Source organism: Eublepharis macularius, chromosome 16 (assembly GCF_028583425.1).
Source record: "Eublepharis macularius isolate TG4126 chromosome 16, MPM_Emac_v1.0, whole genome shotgun sequence".
Lineage (NCBI taxonomy): Eukaryota > Metazoa > Chordata > Lepidosauria > Squamata > Eublepharidae > Eublepharis > Eublepharis macularius.
This window is the reverse complement of record NC_072805.1, coordinates 11145125-11160607: the sequence shown is the minus strand read 5'-3', so window position 1 is coordinate 11160607 and position 15483 is coordinate 11145125. Positions and strand designations below refer to the sequence as shown.

The window sequence follows — 15483 nt, the reverse complement described above, 5'->3', positions numbered from 1 at the left end:
ATCTGCAGTGGATGGAGAGGAGGGGAAGGATGTTTTTTCCCCCTCCTGCAGCTCTGAAGTGGCAAAAATGACCACGCAATGATGCTATCCTGTGCCCCTTAAGAAAGGTAGCGCCCTTTCTCATAATCTTTCTGTCATCTTCTGTTCGTAGGTTGGCTCGGAGTGGCAGTCCCCCTCGGACCCATGTGTCATCAAAGAGTGCGTCCGCGTGAACGAGGAAGTCTTTGTTCAGGCCAAGAACGTCTCCTGCACACAGATGGAGCCTTCCAGTTGTCCCTTGGGAACAGAGCTACGCTGTGACAGAAAGACAGGCTGCTGTCCCTCATGCCACTGTGGTAAACATGAAGAAAACATGTTTTTCATGTCCAACAAAATCTGAAAGATATTTTTGTGCTGGCATCTGATTTCTAGTTCTCATCATGCATAGTCTGTGGGAAAGCACCTTAAATTTGAAACTCTTGGCATGGCTCAGAGAAGAGAGTTCACAGTTTGTCCTCAGCTTTCTTTCAAGGGATGACAAGACTATACCTCAGGGCTGCTGAGACGGGTGGGAGGGCAAATTCTGGATCATCTTTTGAACCCATGGAGCTTGGCAAGTGGTGGGGTTTGCTTTCATATGATGTTTGGGTTAGGTCCAGGAAGAGTCTTCCCAAAGTGACTCCCAATAGCCCTGGCTATCCTGGTGCCAAAATCTTCCTTCTCTTACAGATCCTGTGAATGGCTGTGTTTTCAATGGCACCATTATTGGGGTAAGATAATAGCTAATCAGCTGTTTAAATGATCTTTTGCTTAGAAATCAAAGGAATCCAGCTGAATTTTTAAAAATCTGTTCTGAATGTATCAGCTTTGAAATGATGACTAGACTTCTGATCCCTAATTGTGAATCTTAAGCCTGTGACCCAAAAAATGGATGAACATATGAGGGCACCATTAAAACATGATAGCAATGAGCTTGCACCAATTTTATGAGCTGTGAGAGAACTCAGAAAAAAAATGAAAGCTCCCCCCAAGTGTTCTCCCAGAACGCTTGAAAAAAAATAAAGCTGATTCTATATGAAGTAAAAAGGAGTTCACCCACTACTAGTTATAAAATTTAAAAACGTAAGCCTTAAAACATCACTCTCTTAGGCCCTTTTCACACTACTTGCTTGCTTCCGGAACGTTGCGAAACATCGCGCAGAAAACGCGGAAGATAGCGTCTTCTCGTGAGAGTTTTGCGCGATGTTGCGCAAAACTCTCGTGAGAAAACGCTATCTTCTGTGGTTTTTGAACGATGTTTCGCAACATTCTGGGAGCAGGCAAGTAGTGTGAAAAGGGCCTTATACTAGGTTACTTTTACAGTTGGAAGTAATCTCATATATCTATAGGTACTTCTTCAGATGCAAGAACTGTTACAGGAAGACTATTCAACATTCCTAGCCTGTAGATGAAATTAAAATAGATGAGCCTCTTCATTCCATGGTTCCATCACGGACTTCCATGGGGATCTTCCCCCCCTTCTTTGCTCCTTTCTTCATCTCCCACTCCCGTTAGCCTTCCTTTTGTTTTACAAGATCTACGTATTTCTGATTAGGGAAGGAGACCCACGTCTTCCTCCTCATTTCCTCATTTAACTTTAGAACAAACATGAGAAGGACCACAACTATTTCAATTAAACCGATAAGGGAACTGGGGGACTTTAAAAAAATGTTTGTATCTTCATTGATGGAGAAGCGTACCCATTAAAGAGTACTCATCTGTATGTAATTTCTGGCTGGTAGCCATATGGGTCTGCCGTCAGAGAGCAAGATACAAATCCACTAGCACCTTCAAGACCAACTAGATTTCCAAGGTATAAGCTGTTGAGAGTTAAAGCTCTCATCAAAGCTCCCTTTGCCATGATGAGAGCTTTAACTCTCAACAGCTTATACCTTGGAAATCTAGTTGGTCTTGAAGGTGCTGTTGGACCCAGATCTTGCTCTACATCTAAATGTAGAGTCCCCACATGATCATTATAAGGATTCCTGAGACAATGAATGAAAAGACTATTTTCACTGACAAATAATTGAATAAATTGTTTTAATAATAATAATAAAATGAAAAAGCTCTTTAAAGAAGAGCTAGAAAAATGTATAATGTTGGATCCTGCTATCTTTTCAACTAGTGCAAGAAGGATGATGGGATTCTTTTGACCCCTCCCCTCCAAGCTTTGGGACCCATTTTGACAAGATGAATGACAGAATCATATAGCTGGAAGAGATCTCAGGGGTCGTGGAGTCCCATCCCCTGCACAGTGCAGGATATCCACAGCTTCTCTCCCAGTGACCTCTGCTGAATCTCCAGAGGAAAGCAAAAAACCTCCAGGGTCCCATAAGAGCCTTAGCACTGGCTCATCCGTTCCTGCTCTCCATCTCATGATCCTCCTAAATTCATACTGACTTCATACTGCCCTGCAAGATGAGGTCTGCACTGAAGAGGAGAATCTAGCAAGATCTCCTCTACTCCTTGCACTGAAGGGAAGGGTGGTAGGATCCAACCTGTGGAGGATTGATCTGTCTAAGATATTAGTCATAGTCTGAATTAGCAGTCCCCATCCTTGTTAAGCCTGCAGGCTCCTTTGGAATTTTAACATAGGGTAGTGGCTGCAAGCACGAAATGGCTGCCATGGGAGAGACAGCCGACTACAAAATGGCTGCTGCAGGAGGTAGAGCCAACTGCAAAATATCAAGGGGTGACGTATGTTTAACTCTAATAGTAAATTTTCAGCATTTCAGCTGGAATCTAAGGTGTCCTTTAAGATGAAGATACTGTTATAAAAACATTTGCTTGCATACATGTAGCTTATTTTTAGAGACGCAACTGCTCCCAAAACAACATTTTAAAAATACCACATAGCCGATCAGATCTCCAATGGCCACTAAGAAGCCCTGCTAGGTGAAAGCTGTAACTGGCTCCACTCGCTATTTAAAAACACTTGGTGGGCACCAGGAAGATGTCAGCGGGCGCTACCGTGCCCACAGGGACCATATTGGGGAGCCCTACTCCCATGAAACTTCTTTTTTTCAGAAGCAGGGCACCTGAGGGAGGGGTAGACAAGAGCAGGGGAGGCTGTTGTCGGCCTCCTGTGGTTATCAGGTTGACCACTGGCAGAAACAGGATTCCAGACAGACGAACCTTCGGTCTGATCCATCAAGGATTCTTATCACTGTTGTTATCACAAAACATCTCTTTCCTGGTTCAACTTTACCCATCGATATTTTCTTTTAAATAATTTGTGTTACTTTTAACTACCCTCCAGATTTCCTTTCTTTTTGTAAATATGTACATACGTATGTATATTTTTAAAAAGTACTCTCCAAATGCATATTTTTGTAATCATGAGGTTTGTCCCCCAGCTGAAATATGTATTTCTGTTTAATCACATTTCATTCCCATTCACTGAAAATCCCACCCACCCCCATCTTCTTTCTTCACCTCTCCTTCCTGGCCCCTGTTAAGTTATTCATTGAACGGTTCCACGTTTGGAGTCTCCTATTGCAACTCTATTCCTGTGGCCATTTGTTTTTTTCCTTAATCCCTTTACATTTCCACCTTGTATCCAGTTACCAGCTTTATCCTCCCATAGTTTGGTTTGACGGCATTCAGTTTGCAGCTCTGAGCTGCTCTGTAGACTTCCAACCAGGTGGCTTGACTTACCAACTGGAATCCTCTTGTAACCGTCATCTGGTTTCCCAGGCTTTTACTGAGCGGAGTGTTCAAGGGAGATGCAGGCACTCTTTCGCTGGATACTTTTATGGGTTGCGTGGCTAACAGTATGTTAGCAGATGTTGATAGAGCCTTGTAAGGGGGGTCTCAGTTCAGCATTTCATAGGTGTATTTGACAAGTATTTTTTAAAATTCCCATTCATTAGATATTTACCAACTCCCCCCTAGTAATCTGCTTGTTAATGGAGCTTTACTGTCCAGGACTGGTCCCTGTAGAAATAATATAAACTTTTGATCCAGATGAGAACTTTCCCAAACATGTGGGGTATTACCGGTATCTGGGTGTTTGATTCTGGCCTGCTGCTGAGGCACACAGTCCAAATTTCCTTTTCTAAATAAATGATTCCAACTTAAAGAATGGCAAACTATTGAATCCAATACTGCAAACATTATTCTCAGCCAGTGAGGATTTAGGCACTGAGGTTTTCCGTGGAAACTTGGGACCATTGAATTAGTACAACATATTACAATGTCTCTGTGGAAATCAATAAATCCCATCTATGTGATTTCCCCCCCCCCCCCCGTCTTCAACATCATGCATCCGCGTGAAGGGAATCGAGATCTCAGAAGACCAGTTATTTTGGTAACTGACATGCCCCTTCCCACATGTGCAAAATCTTCTGTTTCATTGGTGTTCAGCTGGTAGGTCACAATTCACAACTGGAAAGAGAAACTGGGAAAAACAGGCTCCAAAGGGATAAAGGAGAGGAGAGAGATGGTCAGAGAAAGAGGAGAGGGGAAGAAGAAATCAGGAGGGACAAAGAGAGACAGAGAGGGGAGGGGAAAGACAGAGAACCCAGTTCCAGGGCGGGATTTCATTTTAGGGGTTGGGGACATAGTTGAATCAAAGCACCAGTGATAAGGGAGTGGCAGGCCGTATGAGAGGGGGGGGGCAGCAGGTGCATCACACTGGGGCCCATGGGCCCAAAGAGGCCCAAAGTTGGCCCAGGAAAGGGGCCCTGAAATTTTTTTTGCACCGCCTCATAAAATTCCTCTCAGAGGCCCAGGGGAGTGGGCATTGAAAGTGAAAACGAATACCCATGCAAATAAATCCTCCTGTGTTGCTGTTTGTGCACTATAGTCAACTCAAAATACACATCCCTGCCTTGCCCCTCCATGGGGCTAATAGCAGCGGTGGTGTGTGCATTCGTGTATGATTTAGACAGGGGGAAAGATGTCAGGAGCAAGTTCCCCTTCCCACTGCATCATGGCTTGCACCTTATTAGATCCCCCTGCCCCCGCCGCAAGGCAAGTATTTTTAAGTAAAAATGGGGGATGATTTGATTCTGAATCTTGTGCGTAATGTACAGGTTTGCCCACAGACAGAGAGAGAGAGGAAAGAAGATATATGGGGAAAACAGCAGGACTGACATTTTCAGAACATTTTTTCTGTTTATTTAAGGCCAAATCTCCACGTTATGTGCAGGCATATGTTGTAGTAGCCCCAAAGCCTGTTTTGAATTCTACTTTAAAACAAGTTGTTCAACGAAGCAACCACTGCACACTTTCCCATATAATGGGGTGGATCCTGCCCCATCCTAGCACTCCACTGGGCAAAATTCATTTATTTATTCATCCTTTAAAATATTTATACCCCACGTTTCCTTTTGGCTCAGTTTGAAGCCTTCCTCCAACTGAAGTGGCTCTTCCCGGGGAGGAAGTCTCCTTAGGCTACCTGGAGGATGACTGGGTCCACCCCAGTGCATGACTTGGACAAGCATTGACATTGGATCCCTCCGTGATTCATGTCTGGTTAGCTGGGTCACGGGCTTAGAGAGATTGAAGGCCACTCACTGGTTGGTTGTATATTCACAGACATAGAGCAGAACCACAAGTGACAAAAGGCACAGATTGGACACTTGTCAGCTTCCCCCAAGTTTTGATGGGAAATGTAGGCAGCTTGGCGGAATGTTGGACAAGTGACAGTTGAAAAGTCCATTGGACAGCAGTCGGAGAGCCAAGCTGCAAGACCAGGATGCCTACATTTCCCATCAAAACTTGAGGGAAGCTGACAAGTGTCCAATCTGTGCCTTTTGTCACTTGTGGTTCTGCTCTCATCAACCTCTCACAGGCAAATAGCACTTAAAAAAACCAGGTGCTAGACCTGTATTCATGATTTTTCCTTGGTCAAATGGAGAGAATTCAGTTTGAGTTTCACATCAGTACCATAGGAATGACCACGTAGGCGTTTAACTTCTGAGTATTCATTTTGCCTTTGGGCTGCCCAGTGGTATCAGCATTTCATTTCTCAGCCATTACATAATGATCTTTTTGGATGGATAAGGGCCTAAAATCAAATTAAATATGAGCTGAAACCAAATTAAATATGGAAGTGTTTGCGCCTGGCTTGTCCAGGAAAATCAAGTTGGAGGCTGTACAGTTTAATTTTGTTCATCTGGTGAGGAATGGCCTGGTTTTTTCATGTTTTTGATGAGGAACAGTTATCACTCAGAATTGCAAACTTGTTCTGATCTTCCAGCCAGGGAAACGTGTGTTACTGGATGAGTGCACCAGCTGTACGTGCAGCCTACAAAGGGGACTATCTTTGAAATACAAATTGACATGTGAAAAAACTACCTGTGAACCTTGCCCCAAGGTAAGAGAGAATGTTACGGCCCATGAGCTCTACTCGCTTTTGATTGCCTGGGATCTGTTCCAAACTGTGGTGCTCATAGTACTTTGGGCTCACACCTCTGTTAGAAGACACATGTCTTCATAAACTTTGCCAAATTTCACGAAAACACGGAATACGTGTCTCATATCAGTAGGAGTCAATCACATCACATATATTATAGAGGATAGTATCACATATCACATATATTATTATGGATAGTATGAATAGTTTCCATACCAGCTTCAGATATAAACTATCTTTTGATGTAAATAATATAATTTCACACAGTCCTCAGAAAGTATTCAGTGTTTATAGTGCAATCTTTTTTGTTTGGTTGGTTGGCTTTAAATCAGAATCAGGGCCTTCCTACCTGTTGCATAGCAGCAGACCAGCCCCCTGCCCCCTGGGGGAAATGGAGGGGAAACGGGGAGGCCAGCCAGGATGCAAAGCTATGTGTGGGGCCAATTTTTACTAAATTGACCCTGGTGTGATTTGTTGCTTCCGGGTCATGTTGGAAATGACATAATCAGCTGGGGATGTGGGTACTCTTACGTGCTTTGTGTGCATGCGCGGGTAAGTACATGTCGCCCCTCCAGCCCCTGCACACCACCTCCCCCCATTTTTTGTTTGTGGGGACCCAGCAACCCTGCAGCAAACCCCAACTTGCACCCACGTGTTCAGTCAAAAGAAAGGTACCGTGACCTCTGGCCTTATCTGACACACGTGATTTTAAGCATGGGCTTATCTTTCACAAATTGCAGATTTGGTGTGCGCTTTTCAAAAAAACCTTAGCTATAAATTTTAAGATCTATCATTTAATTTGGGAGGGTTAGTAATACAGCATGGGCTTTGCCAAGTAGAAATACTCATGTTCAGTCTCCAGTATCTCAGTTAAAGAATCTCAGGCAGACTTAGGGTGGGAAAAATTTGCCTCAGATTTGGAGAGCCACTGCCAGTTGGATAAGGGCCAGTGGTCTGATTTAAGGGTTGCCAACTCCAGGTAGGAAAGTTCCTGAAGATTTGGGGACAAAGCATGGGGAGGGAAAGGACTTCAGTAGGACATAATGCCATAAAATCCACACTCCGAAGCAGCCATTTTCTCCAGGGGAACTGATCCTTGACATTTGGAGGTCAATTGTAATTCTTGGAGAGCTCCAAGCTGATTCTATGTGACTCAGTATATGGTAGCTTCCCATATTGCCCTCAAATGCACTGTTTTATTAATCCACTCCAGAAAAACTTAGATTTCTTTTTGTGGCTAGCCAAACTGAAAAAGAACCTAATGATCATAAAGAAGACAGACTTCCTTTCCAGAAGTTCTCATCACAGCACTGGAATTCTAAACCATTGGGTTTTTTTTAAAAAAAAGCAACCCCTCTTTAACATTCTCTACCACCACCTCTCTCTTGAGCTCTTTGCACCTTGTTAGTCTTGGGAGAGGGGCCTAGTAAGGCCTCCCTCAAGGTCTTTGGAAAAGACTCCCCTTGTAAAGATGCGTTTATCTAGATGCCTTCTCTAGTGGCTCTTCCCCGCCCATCCCTTCCACCCTGGTACCTTTCAGAAAAGCAATGTGACTAAAGGTTTTTGGCTTTGGACTGAAATACCTCAGCGTGGGATTGTGCCCAAACTCCACAGCACACAGGTCCAATCTGAAATGGATGTAGGTAGGTCCAGACTGGGTCCAGTGTCTAGGCCCTCTCCATTTTTAGAGTTCATCATTCCGCTATTTCCATTTATAATCTCCATGTTACTTAGCTGATATCAGTGAAATCCTAAACAGAGTTACTCCAGTTTAAGCCCGTTTATTTCAATGGACTTAGACTGGAGTAACTCTGCTTCGGATTTCACTGTATGTTACTTAATGCAAAACTCCCGCATTTGTTTCCTTTTGACAAATTAATATAACTTCCTAGCAATCTCCAAAACAGAAGCTACTTAATAGTAACAGTAATTGCATGCCAATTCTGCCTTTATTTTCTCAACGTACAGCATGTGTGCAATCCCCATATAGCTTTACATATGCTAGAAATAAAAGTTATTTTTTTTCCAGAGGCGCAAATGTTCATGTTTTTTGTTCTATACGCTTGGTGGGACATCCCCAATTAAGCATCATTTGTAACCTGGTAACTGGGGTGTCGTCGATTCAGATGAGACATTTTGAGCCAACACAAGCATCTCCGAAGGAAGGTGTATCACTGGTAGAGATGGGCACGATCCACATCATGAACGAAAAACCCATGATAATGGCGATCGCGCGATCGGGACCCGGCAAATTGTGCTCGGGCACGGCCAACAATCCACCGGTCGGGAGGGGGGCTGGATCGGGGCTTGATCGGGGCGATTGTGCTTGGATCGGGAAGCCAGACACTCAGGCACCAGCAATCTATTCCCCTGGCAATGGAGCCAGGGGAATGCCTGAGCTGTGTTTGCCCTCCTTCTGTTGCCCTGGAAACCCGAATGGAAGCCCAGCTTGCCTTGATCAGCAGGGCTTCCTTCCAACCACGGAGCAGTAAAGCAGTCACCAGCTGGGAGAAGACACCCAAGGGAGGGAGGGGGAAGGGGGTGTTCTGTAGCCATGGGCACTCCAATCTCATCCCTGCAAACCCTGATAGGCAGCTCTGACAGCCAAACACAGACAGCCAAACACAAACACAGATGCTGCTGGCATCAGCCACCATTCCTGTATCGCTGGGAACAGCGGGGCGCCCCTCCGCTTTTGCCTCCACGATCCACGGATCGGAAACGGGAGATGACCGGTGTGGATCGTTAATTCGGGATCATCGCTGTCGCCGATCCACGATCAGCTTGATCGGTATTTTTTTTTTTGGATCGTGCCCACCTCTAATCACTGGCTTGAGAATGTCTTGCTAGATTCTCTTTAACAATGCATGTAGTGCTTTACAGATGTTATATAGTTGTGAGACCATCTCACTAAAACATATTAAATTGCTCACTGATATAGTGTGGTTCTTTTTCAGAACAGCTTATTTTCTGTGTCACTTCTAAGGTTTCAGAGTAATTGTTGATTTTTCTTTCAATACAGAATTACAGGATGGAAACAGTCCCTGGCTCCTGCTGTGGTAAATGCTTGCCAACAGTGTGTGCTGTACAACTGAGGGATAGGACCATGCGCTACCTGAAGGTCAGCTGATTTCATGTGTCTGCCCTGGGTTGGTATGAGTCTCCCTTTGCCACCAATTTAATGTTCTTTCAGTGCCTCAAAGGGCTAGTTTTGAAGAAGTTTTTGTTTTTTGCAGAAGAGTCCAATTGCACACTTTTGCAACATAAAAATAAAGAAGAACCACCTTCAAAATTAATGTTTGGCATGCTGACAAAAATTAAAATTGTGGGGGGTTTTGGGAGGGGGCACCAAAAGTTTAAAGAGGATTCTCATTTGTATATTTTATTTTGTAGATGTGAACAATTGCATTCTTTTGCAAAATAAATTCAAGAGAATACACGGAAGCCCTTCTGATTTTGGATATCCTTCTCCCCAAAGAGGAATGGAACATTGGCCTTAACTGCAATAGTTGCTTCTCTTTGGAGAGGAGGATACCTTTTGCCACCTTCTTCAGTAGGGGAGTCTGTATTCATCAGGATCAGTGCCTAATGTTCACAAGTCAGGAGGGAGGTTTGTTTTCCTTCTTTTAATTTGCATATTGTGTTGTCTCCATTATTCTCTTGTTTCTTTCGGAATAACCAGTGGAATTGGCTTGGGGGTCAGTTTGGTTCCATGTGGGTATGGTAGTTTTTGGGGAGTAGGGTGTCCTCCTAGCCACGTTCATATCTTGAACTGGAGGAGGGGATTCTTATTTCTGGAAAAGATGGGAAATTAGTATAAAGCCCAACCTCCAGAGTCCATTGGATCCATCTAATTATGGTGTTCTCCTGTCTTTGAAGAGAAATTGTTCTCACAATAAGTTCAGTTCCATTCTAGCATTGTGTACATTAGTTGGTACGTGAAAGAGATTGCCTTGCTTGGTTTGTTAGGACCAAACAAACTAAAAATAACGACAATGACAACAACAACAACAATAACATTCTATTTATATACCGCCCTTCAGTACAGCTTACTGCCCACTCAGAGCGGTTTACAAAGAATGTCGTTATTATCCCCCACACACTTGTGATACTGAATGGATGTGTTACTAAGTACTTAGAAGAAATATTTTTGAATGGATTATTGACTGTGTACTCTTTGAGAAAGATGATATGAAACGGGATTAACCAGGATCTAGACGACCCGTCAGAGGATTTAGAGGATCTTTAATTATCGTATTGTCTGTGTGAATTGGGTATGTTCAAGTGTACAGTTCATATTTTGTTGGTGTTTGTATGGCTTATGGCTTCGGCCAGAAAAGCAATAAACATATTATTATTATTATTATTATTATTATTAAATTATCGTATTGGAATCATCTCGGTCATCTGGAGTGGTTTGCAACTTATGAACTTACCAGAATTGGGTTTTCTCTCACAGATTGGATACCTGGTGCTCAGGACCTCATACATCTATTTGAAGGATTTGTGTTCATATGGTGCTGCTTATGCATTTGCACTTTAGAATGTATATGTGCAATGAATAATCGTAATAGTGCTTTTGGCACTAGCACTTTATTAATTATTGATTGAAGGCACCTGTATTGTAGCACTTGTGTGAATGGGTTTTCCAGTTGTGAGTAGGAGTGTTCTAGGAATTCTTAATGGTTTAAGAATTTCCTAGTATAAAATTTCCTAGTATAGGAAATTTCCTAGAATTTCCTAGTATAAAATAGGAATTGTAATTGGAGATTCTGAACTTATTCGTTCAAAAGGCGGGCATTTTTTGTTTTTTCAGATTATTATCCCCACAACAATCACCCTGTGAGGTGGGTGGGTCTGAGAGAGCTCTGAAAGAGCTGTGACTGCCCTAAGGTCACCTAGCTGGCTTCAAGCGGAGGAGTAGGGAATCAAACCCGGTTCTCCAGATTAGAGTCCCGCACTCTTAACCATTATCCTCACAATAATCACCCTGTGAGGTGGGTGGGGCTGAGAGAGCTCCGAGAGAGCTGTGACTGAGCCACGGTCACCCAGCTGGCTTCAAGCAGAGGAGTGGGGAATCAAACCCAGTTCTCCGGATGAGAGTCCTGCTGCTTCTAACCACTACACTAAACTAGATGATAGTGAATCTCCAAGTCCACCATGGGGATACTTTGCCATTTTAGAGCTTGTTTTTTATTCGTAAAATCATCTGGAGAGGCCTGATCCTGCTGAGGACTTTGGCAAGGGGAATGAGGGGCTCCTCCTGTCTCCTTCATATGTAGTTTTCGAACCAAAATGATGTTCTAGGTCTTGAAAATGGTGCAGGGACGGGAGACAAGAGCCCCTCATCTCCCTTGCCATGGTCCCAAGCAGGATTGGGCCCCTGGCAATTTTAAAGGTAAAAAAGGATTCCAAAATGGCATCATGTCCTTGCAGTGGGCTCAGGAACACAGTGCCATCTAGTTTGGCTCATAGCATGTGGCATAATAAGGATTTAGCAGCTGCATATACTGTACATGTGGTTGTGGTTCTCTGTGTGCTCTCACTGTGTATATAACTTAACATGTGATGCTCAAATCCCACACTCCTTTGATCTCATAAAAGGGTGGGTTAATGGGTTATGCATTGTATACCACATGGCATCAAATGTGTGGGACTGGGGGAGTGTGCTTCTCATCCAATGTACAACAGCCATCGGCTTTTCTACTCTCATCCACTCATCTTTATAGTTTTTTGCTCATTAAAATCTCCTCCTTTTTTGGGGTATAACTGATGTCTCTGAAATCTTTTTCAGCCCAATGAGATGATCCAGGATGGCTGTGACAGCCATTCTTGTAAAGTCAATGAGAAAGGAGAGTTCACCTGGGAAAAGAGAATCACGGGGTGCCCACCTTTCGATTCCAATAAATGCTTGGCCGAAGGAGTAAGTTGTGAACCAAATGCCTTGCTGGGCATGTTTTAGCAGATTATGGTTATTGTTTATATAATGGCACTTTACAGAGTATCATAAGCCTAATAATAATAATAATACTGACATGTTCCTGCTCTGAGGAACTTACAATTTAAATTCAGACACTGGGAGTGACCGAAGAGGGAGGGGAGAACTGCATGGTAACAAAGATATTGCACAAGCAGGACTGCAAGTGAGGATACAGGTTTGACTGGGCGCACGGGGCTACCACAGGTCTTTTCCTTAACTTGAGTTAGATCTCTAGTATAAGTGCAAATTTTTGCTGGCTCCAACCCATTATTTTGGCTGACATCATTCCTCCAGGGTTGTTGCTGAATCCTAAAGGTGAGAGCAAAATTCCCTACCAGCCTTGGAAATCTGGAGAGCTTTGGCTGAAGACTTCTCAGCTTTCCCAAAAAGCAGAGTAGCTTCTGTCCACTATGGAATGTAATATACTGGCAAGCACATCTCTTCCCATTGTCCTCTACAGTGACTTTCTTTTATTAGATGACAGCTTGGTACCCATGCTTCACTACAGTATTTAACTACTTTAAATCCAGTTATAATACTTATGGGTATGTAACATTTTTTGGTTTGTGGGTGTGTTTGTTTGTTTTGAGTTGGTAACCCTAGCAAACTTTGAGGGGAAGACTGGGAACTGCATTTGACCTCAGGACACTTTCAGTGACTCCCAGTAGCAACTGCAGACTGTTTAGAATGTGAGGGGTGAGGACCAATCAGGCTGCAAACACAAATGGCCTCTGTGTTCCAAATGTCTTGGGCAGTGGGGGGGGGGGAATGAGATGTGGAATGTTGTGAGCCCACATATGCAAATGACCTGGAAAGGCTGGTCCAATCAGGGAGGGTGGCTGAGCTGGCAGTGGGCAGGGGCACAAGCAGACAGCAGCCTGCCAGCCACATAAGGAAACTGTATCCCTTTGAGAAAACACATTTTAGCCCTTTTTACCCCCTTAGGGGGCAAATTTCTTAAAATCCCTTCTTAATGAGCCCCTACATCACGAAAGGAATGTCCTGCCCAAATTTCACGTTTCTAGGTCCAGGGGTTTGGGTTGGGCGTTGATGAGTCAGTCAGGACACTTGTCTTTATATAGAGAGATGAAACAGTCTGTGGCTGTTACTGTTAAGGGCCACTCTGTTCAGGATGTGCCCAAATCTCCAGCCTTTTCCTACTGAACATCTCTTGCTGACTTCTACAGGGCTGCTGAAGGGGCCATGCTGTATTTGTGTTTGTTAAACGGTAGAGTCTGTACACGAGAGCCTGGGAAGATGCTGCTTTGGGGAGAGTCGACCTCCTGTACAGCATTTTCCCTAATTAAGGTCAACACCTGCTTTTAGGAGCAACCCAACCACGGGGCTGCACAGAGACCCCAAGAAGAAAGGCAGGCTACTTCACTACAACGGATGTTCATCCCACGGTCATATCTGCATTCCTTCCCTTCCCCAGAGGTCCATTTCATTGGCGATTGATAACTCTGTGGCTAGTTGGAAGGAACTGAGTGGGATGGTTCTTGCCCCAGCTTCAGAGTGGACACAGAGGGGCTGATCCATGCTTAGAGGAGCTGATCCATGCTTAGTGCCTCGTCTTTGGCCAAAGAGCTCTAGAAGTTTCCAAAGTTGTCTGGTGCCGAGTCCCAAGTATGTGACTGCTCAGATAGCCACTCAAAACACAGGTAAGCCACCTGCCGTTGTATGGGTGGCTTCATTAGGAGAGAACTGGCTCTGACGGGTTGCAAGGAGATTGAAAGCTGTTTGGGACTATACGTTGGGTCACCAAGCATCTTACGGACCTCAGGGTATGAATTATGGGATCAACTGGCTGTGCAGTTTATAGCTTAGGTTTCTCAGAGAAGGACTAAGCATTGTAAAAGACATAGGACTGCCACTAAAAATGGCAGCTCCTGGGCAAGGTTTCCCACTTACTCTCTCTATTACCCTGTGTCTTGATAGCATTGCATTGATTCCCACCAGTGGAAGCCAATGATGGGTGCAGGAGAAGGAAAATGTAGAGCACAATACAACATTAAGACATGGGGGAAGATGCGCCAGATGTTTTAGAAGTGCAAAAGGAAGTGATGTGGAGTTGCCATTTTTTATGGCAGCTCCATGTTTTTTGTAATATTTAGTTCACCAGCTGTCCAAAAATTACAGAATGCAGAATAAACAATAAGGTGGGGAGAGAAAAGGAGAGAGAGAAAGTTCTATTAAATATATTTTCAAAAATGACTGAAATGAGATGTGTTCTCTTTGCAGGGTAAAATTGCCAAGGTTGACAACACCTGCTGTGAGACATGTAAGTCTTCCTGTTGGGAAAGGACAAGATTTTAACACATTCATGAATATAGATCTATGGATGCCAAGAATAAAGAGGAAAATAAGACAACCAATTTTGTTAATTAGAATAAGAGCACATGTTAATCCGGGTCATTGATTACATTTACAAAAATTTGATGAGTTATTTCTGTGAAGTTGGTCACAGCTGAATTGTGAAACAATATGTCTGTGCAAATCCTAATTACGCCGCGGCATACATAGGAGCTTCATTGGATGTAACAAGAAACTGCCTGCCAACCCCATTCTTGGCTTGACAGTACGAGAGTGGTGGAGAATGTGCAGATGTTATCACCATTACATGACCTCAGGCTCAAGGTCATGACCACCATCTTCCCTCTAAAATGTACTTAGATAAACTGTCAAAAGATAAAGCACTTCTAATTTTCTGTTTGATAGCAATAGGACTTAAACTTAACTTTGAATCATTCCAGTTGTACTCATTGGTTTAAGACAGTATTTCTGTTTTATTTATTAGATTGCTATTTATTTTATTTATTAGACTTTTTACTCTGCCCTGCTTCCAGAGTTACATCAACCCTCTCCTAATTTTATGCTCATGACATCCCTGTGAGGTAGGCTAGGGGGGAAGACAGTGATAGGCTCAAGGTCATCTAGTGATCGTCATGGCAATGTGGGAATTTGAATCCACCGGGTCCTAGTCCAATACTTGACCACTACACCACATTGCGGGGCCACACTGTGCATGTGTGAGAGAGCTGCTAGTGCGCCATGGGAAATAAATACATTGATCAAAGGTTTCTGTCAGCGCAGAGTGCCCGGGCTGAGAAGAGGCTGACTGCTG

General features: G+C 43.7%; 1 protein-coding gene across 1 annotated transcript in view; it reads left to right on the top strand.

The window, feature by feature from the left end:
* Nucleotides 1-15483, top strand: part of VWF (von Willebrand factor) — a 214944-nt gene that overhangs the window by 188525 nt on the left and 10936 nt on the right. Inside the window, exons 45-50 of the mRNA XM_055000628.1 lie at nucleotides 152-335; nucleotides 709-749; nucleotides 6224-6340; nucleotides 9402-9500; nucleotides 12174-12302; nucleotides 14601-14640. Coding sequence (XP_054856603.1) covers nucleotides 152-335; nucleotides 709-749; nucleotides 6224-6340; nucleotides 9402-9500; nucleotides 12174-12302; nucleotides 14601-14640 — 610 coding nt within the window. The remainder of the gene's footprint in view (nucleotides 1-151; nucleotides 336-708; nucleotides 750-6223; nucleotides 6341-9401; nucleotides 9501-12173; nucleotides 12303-14600; nucleotides 14641-15483) is intronic.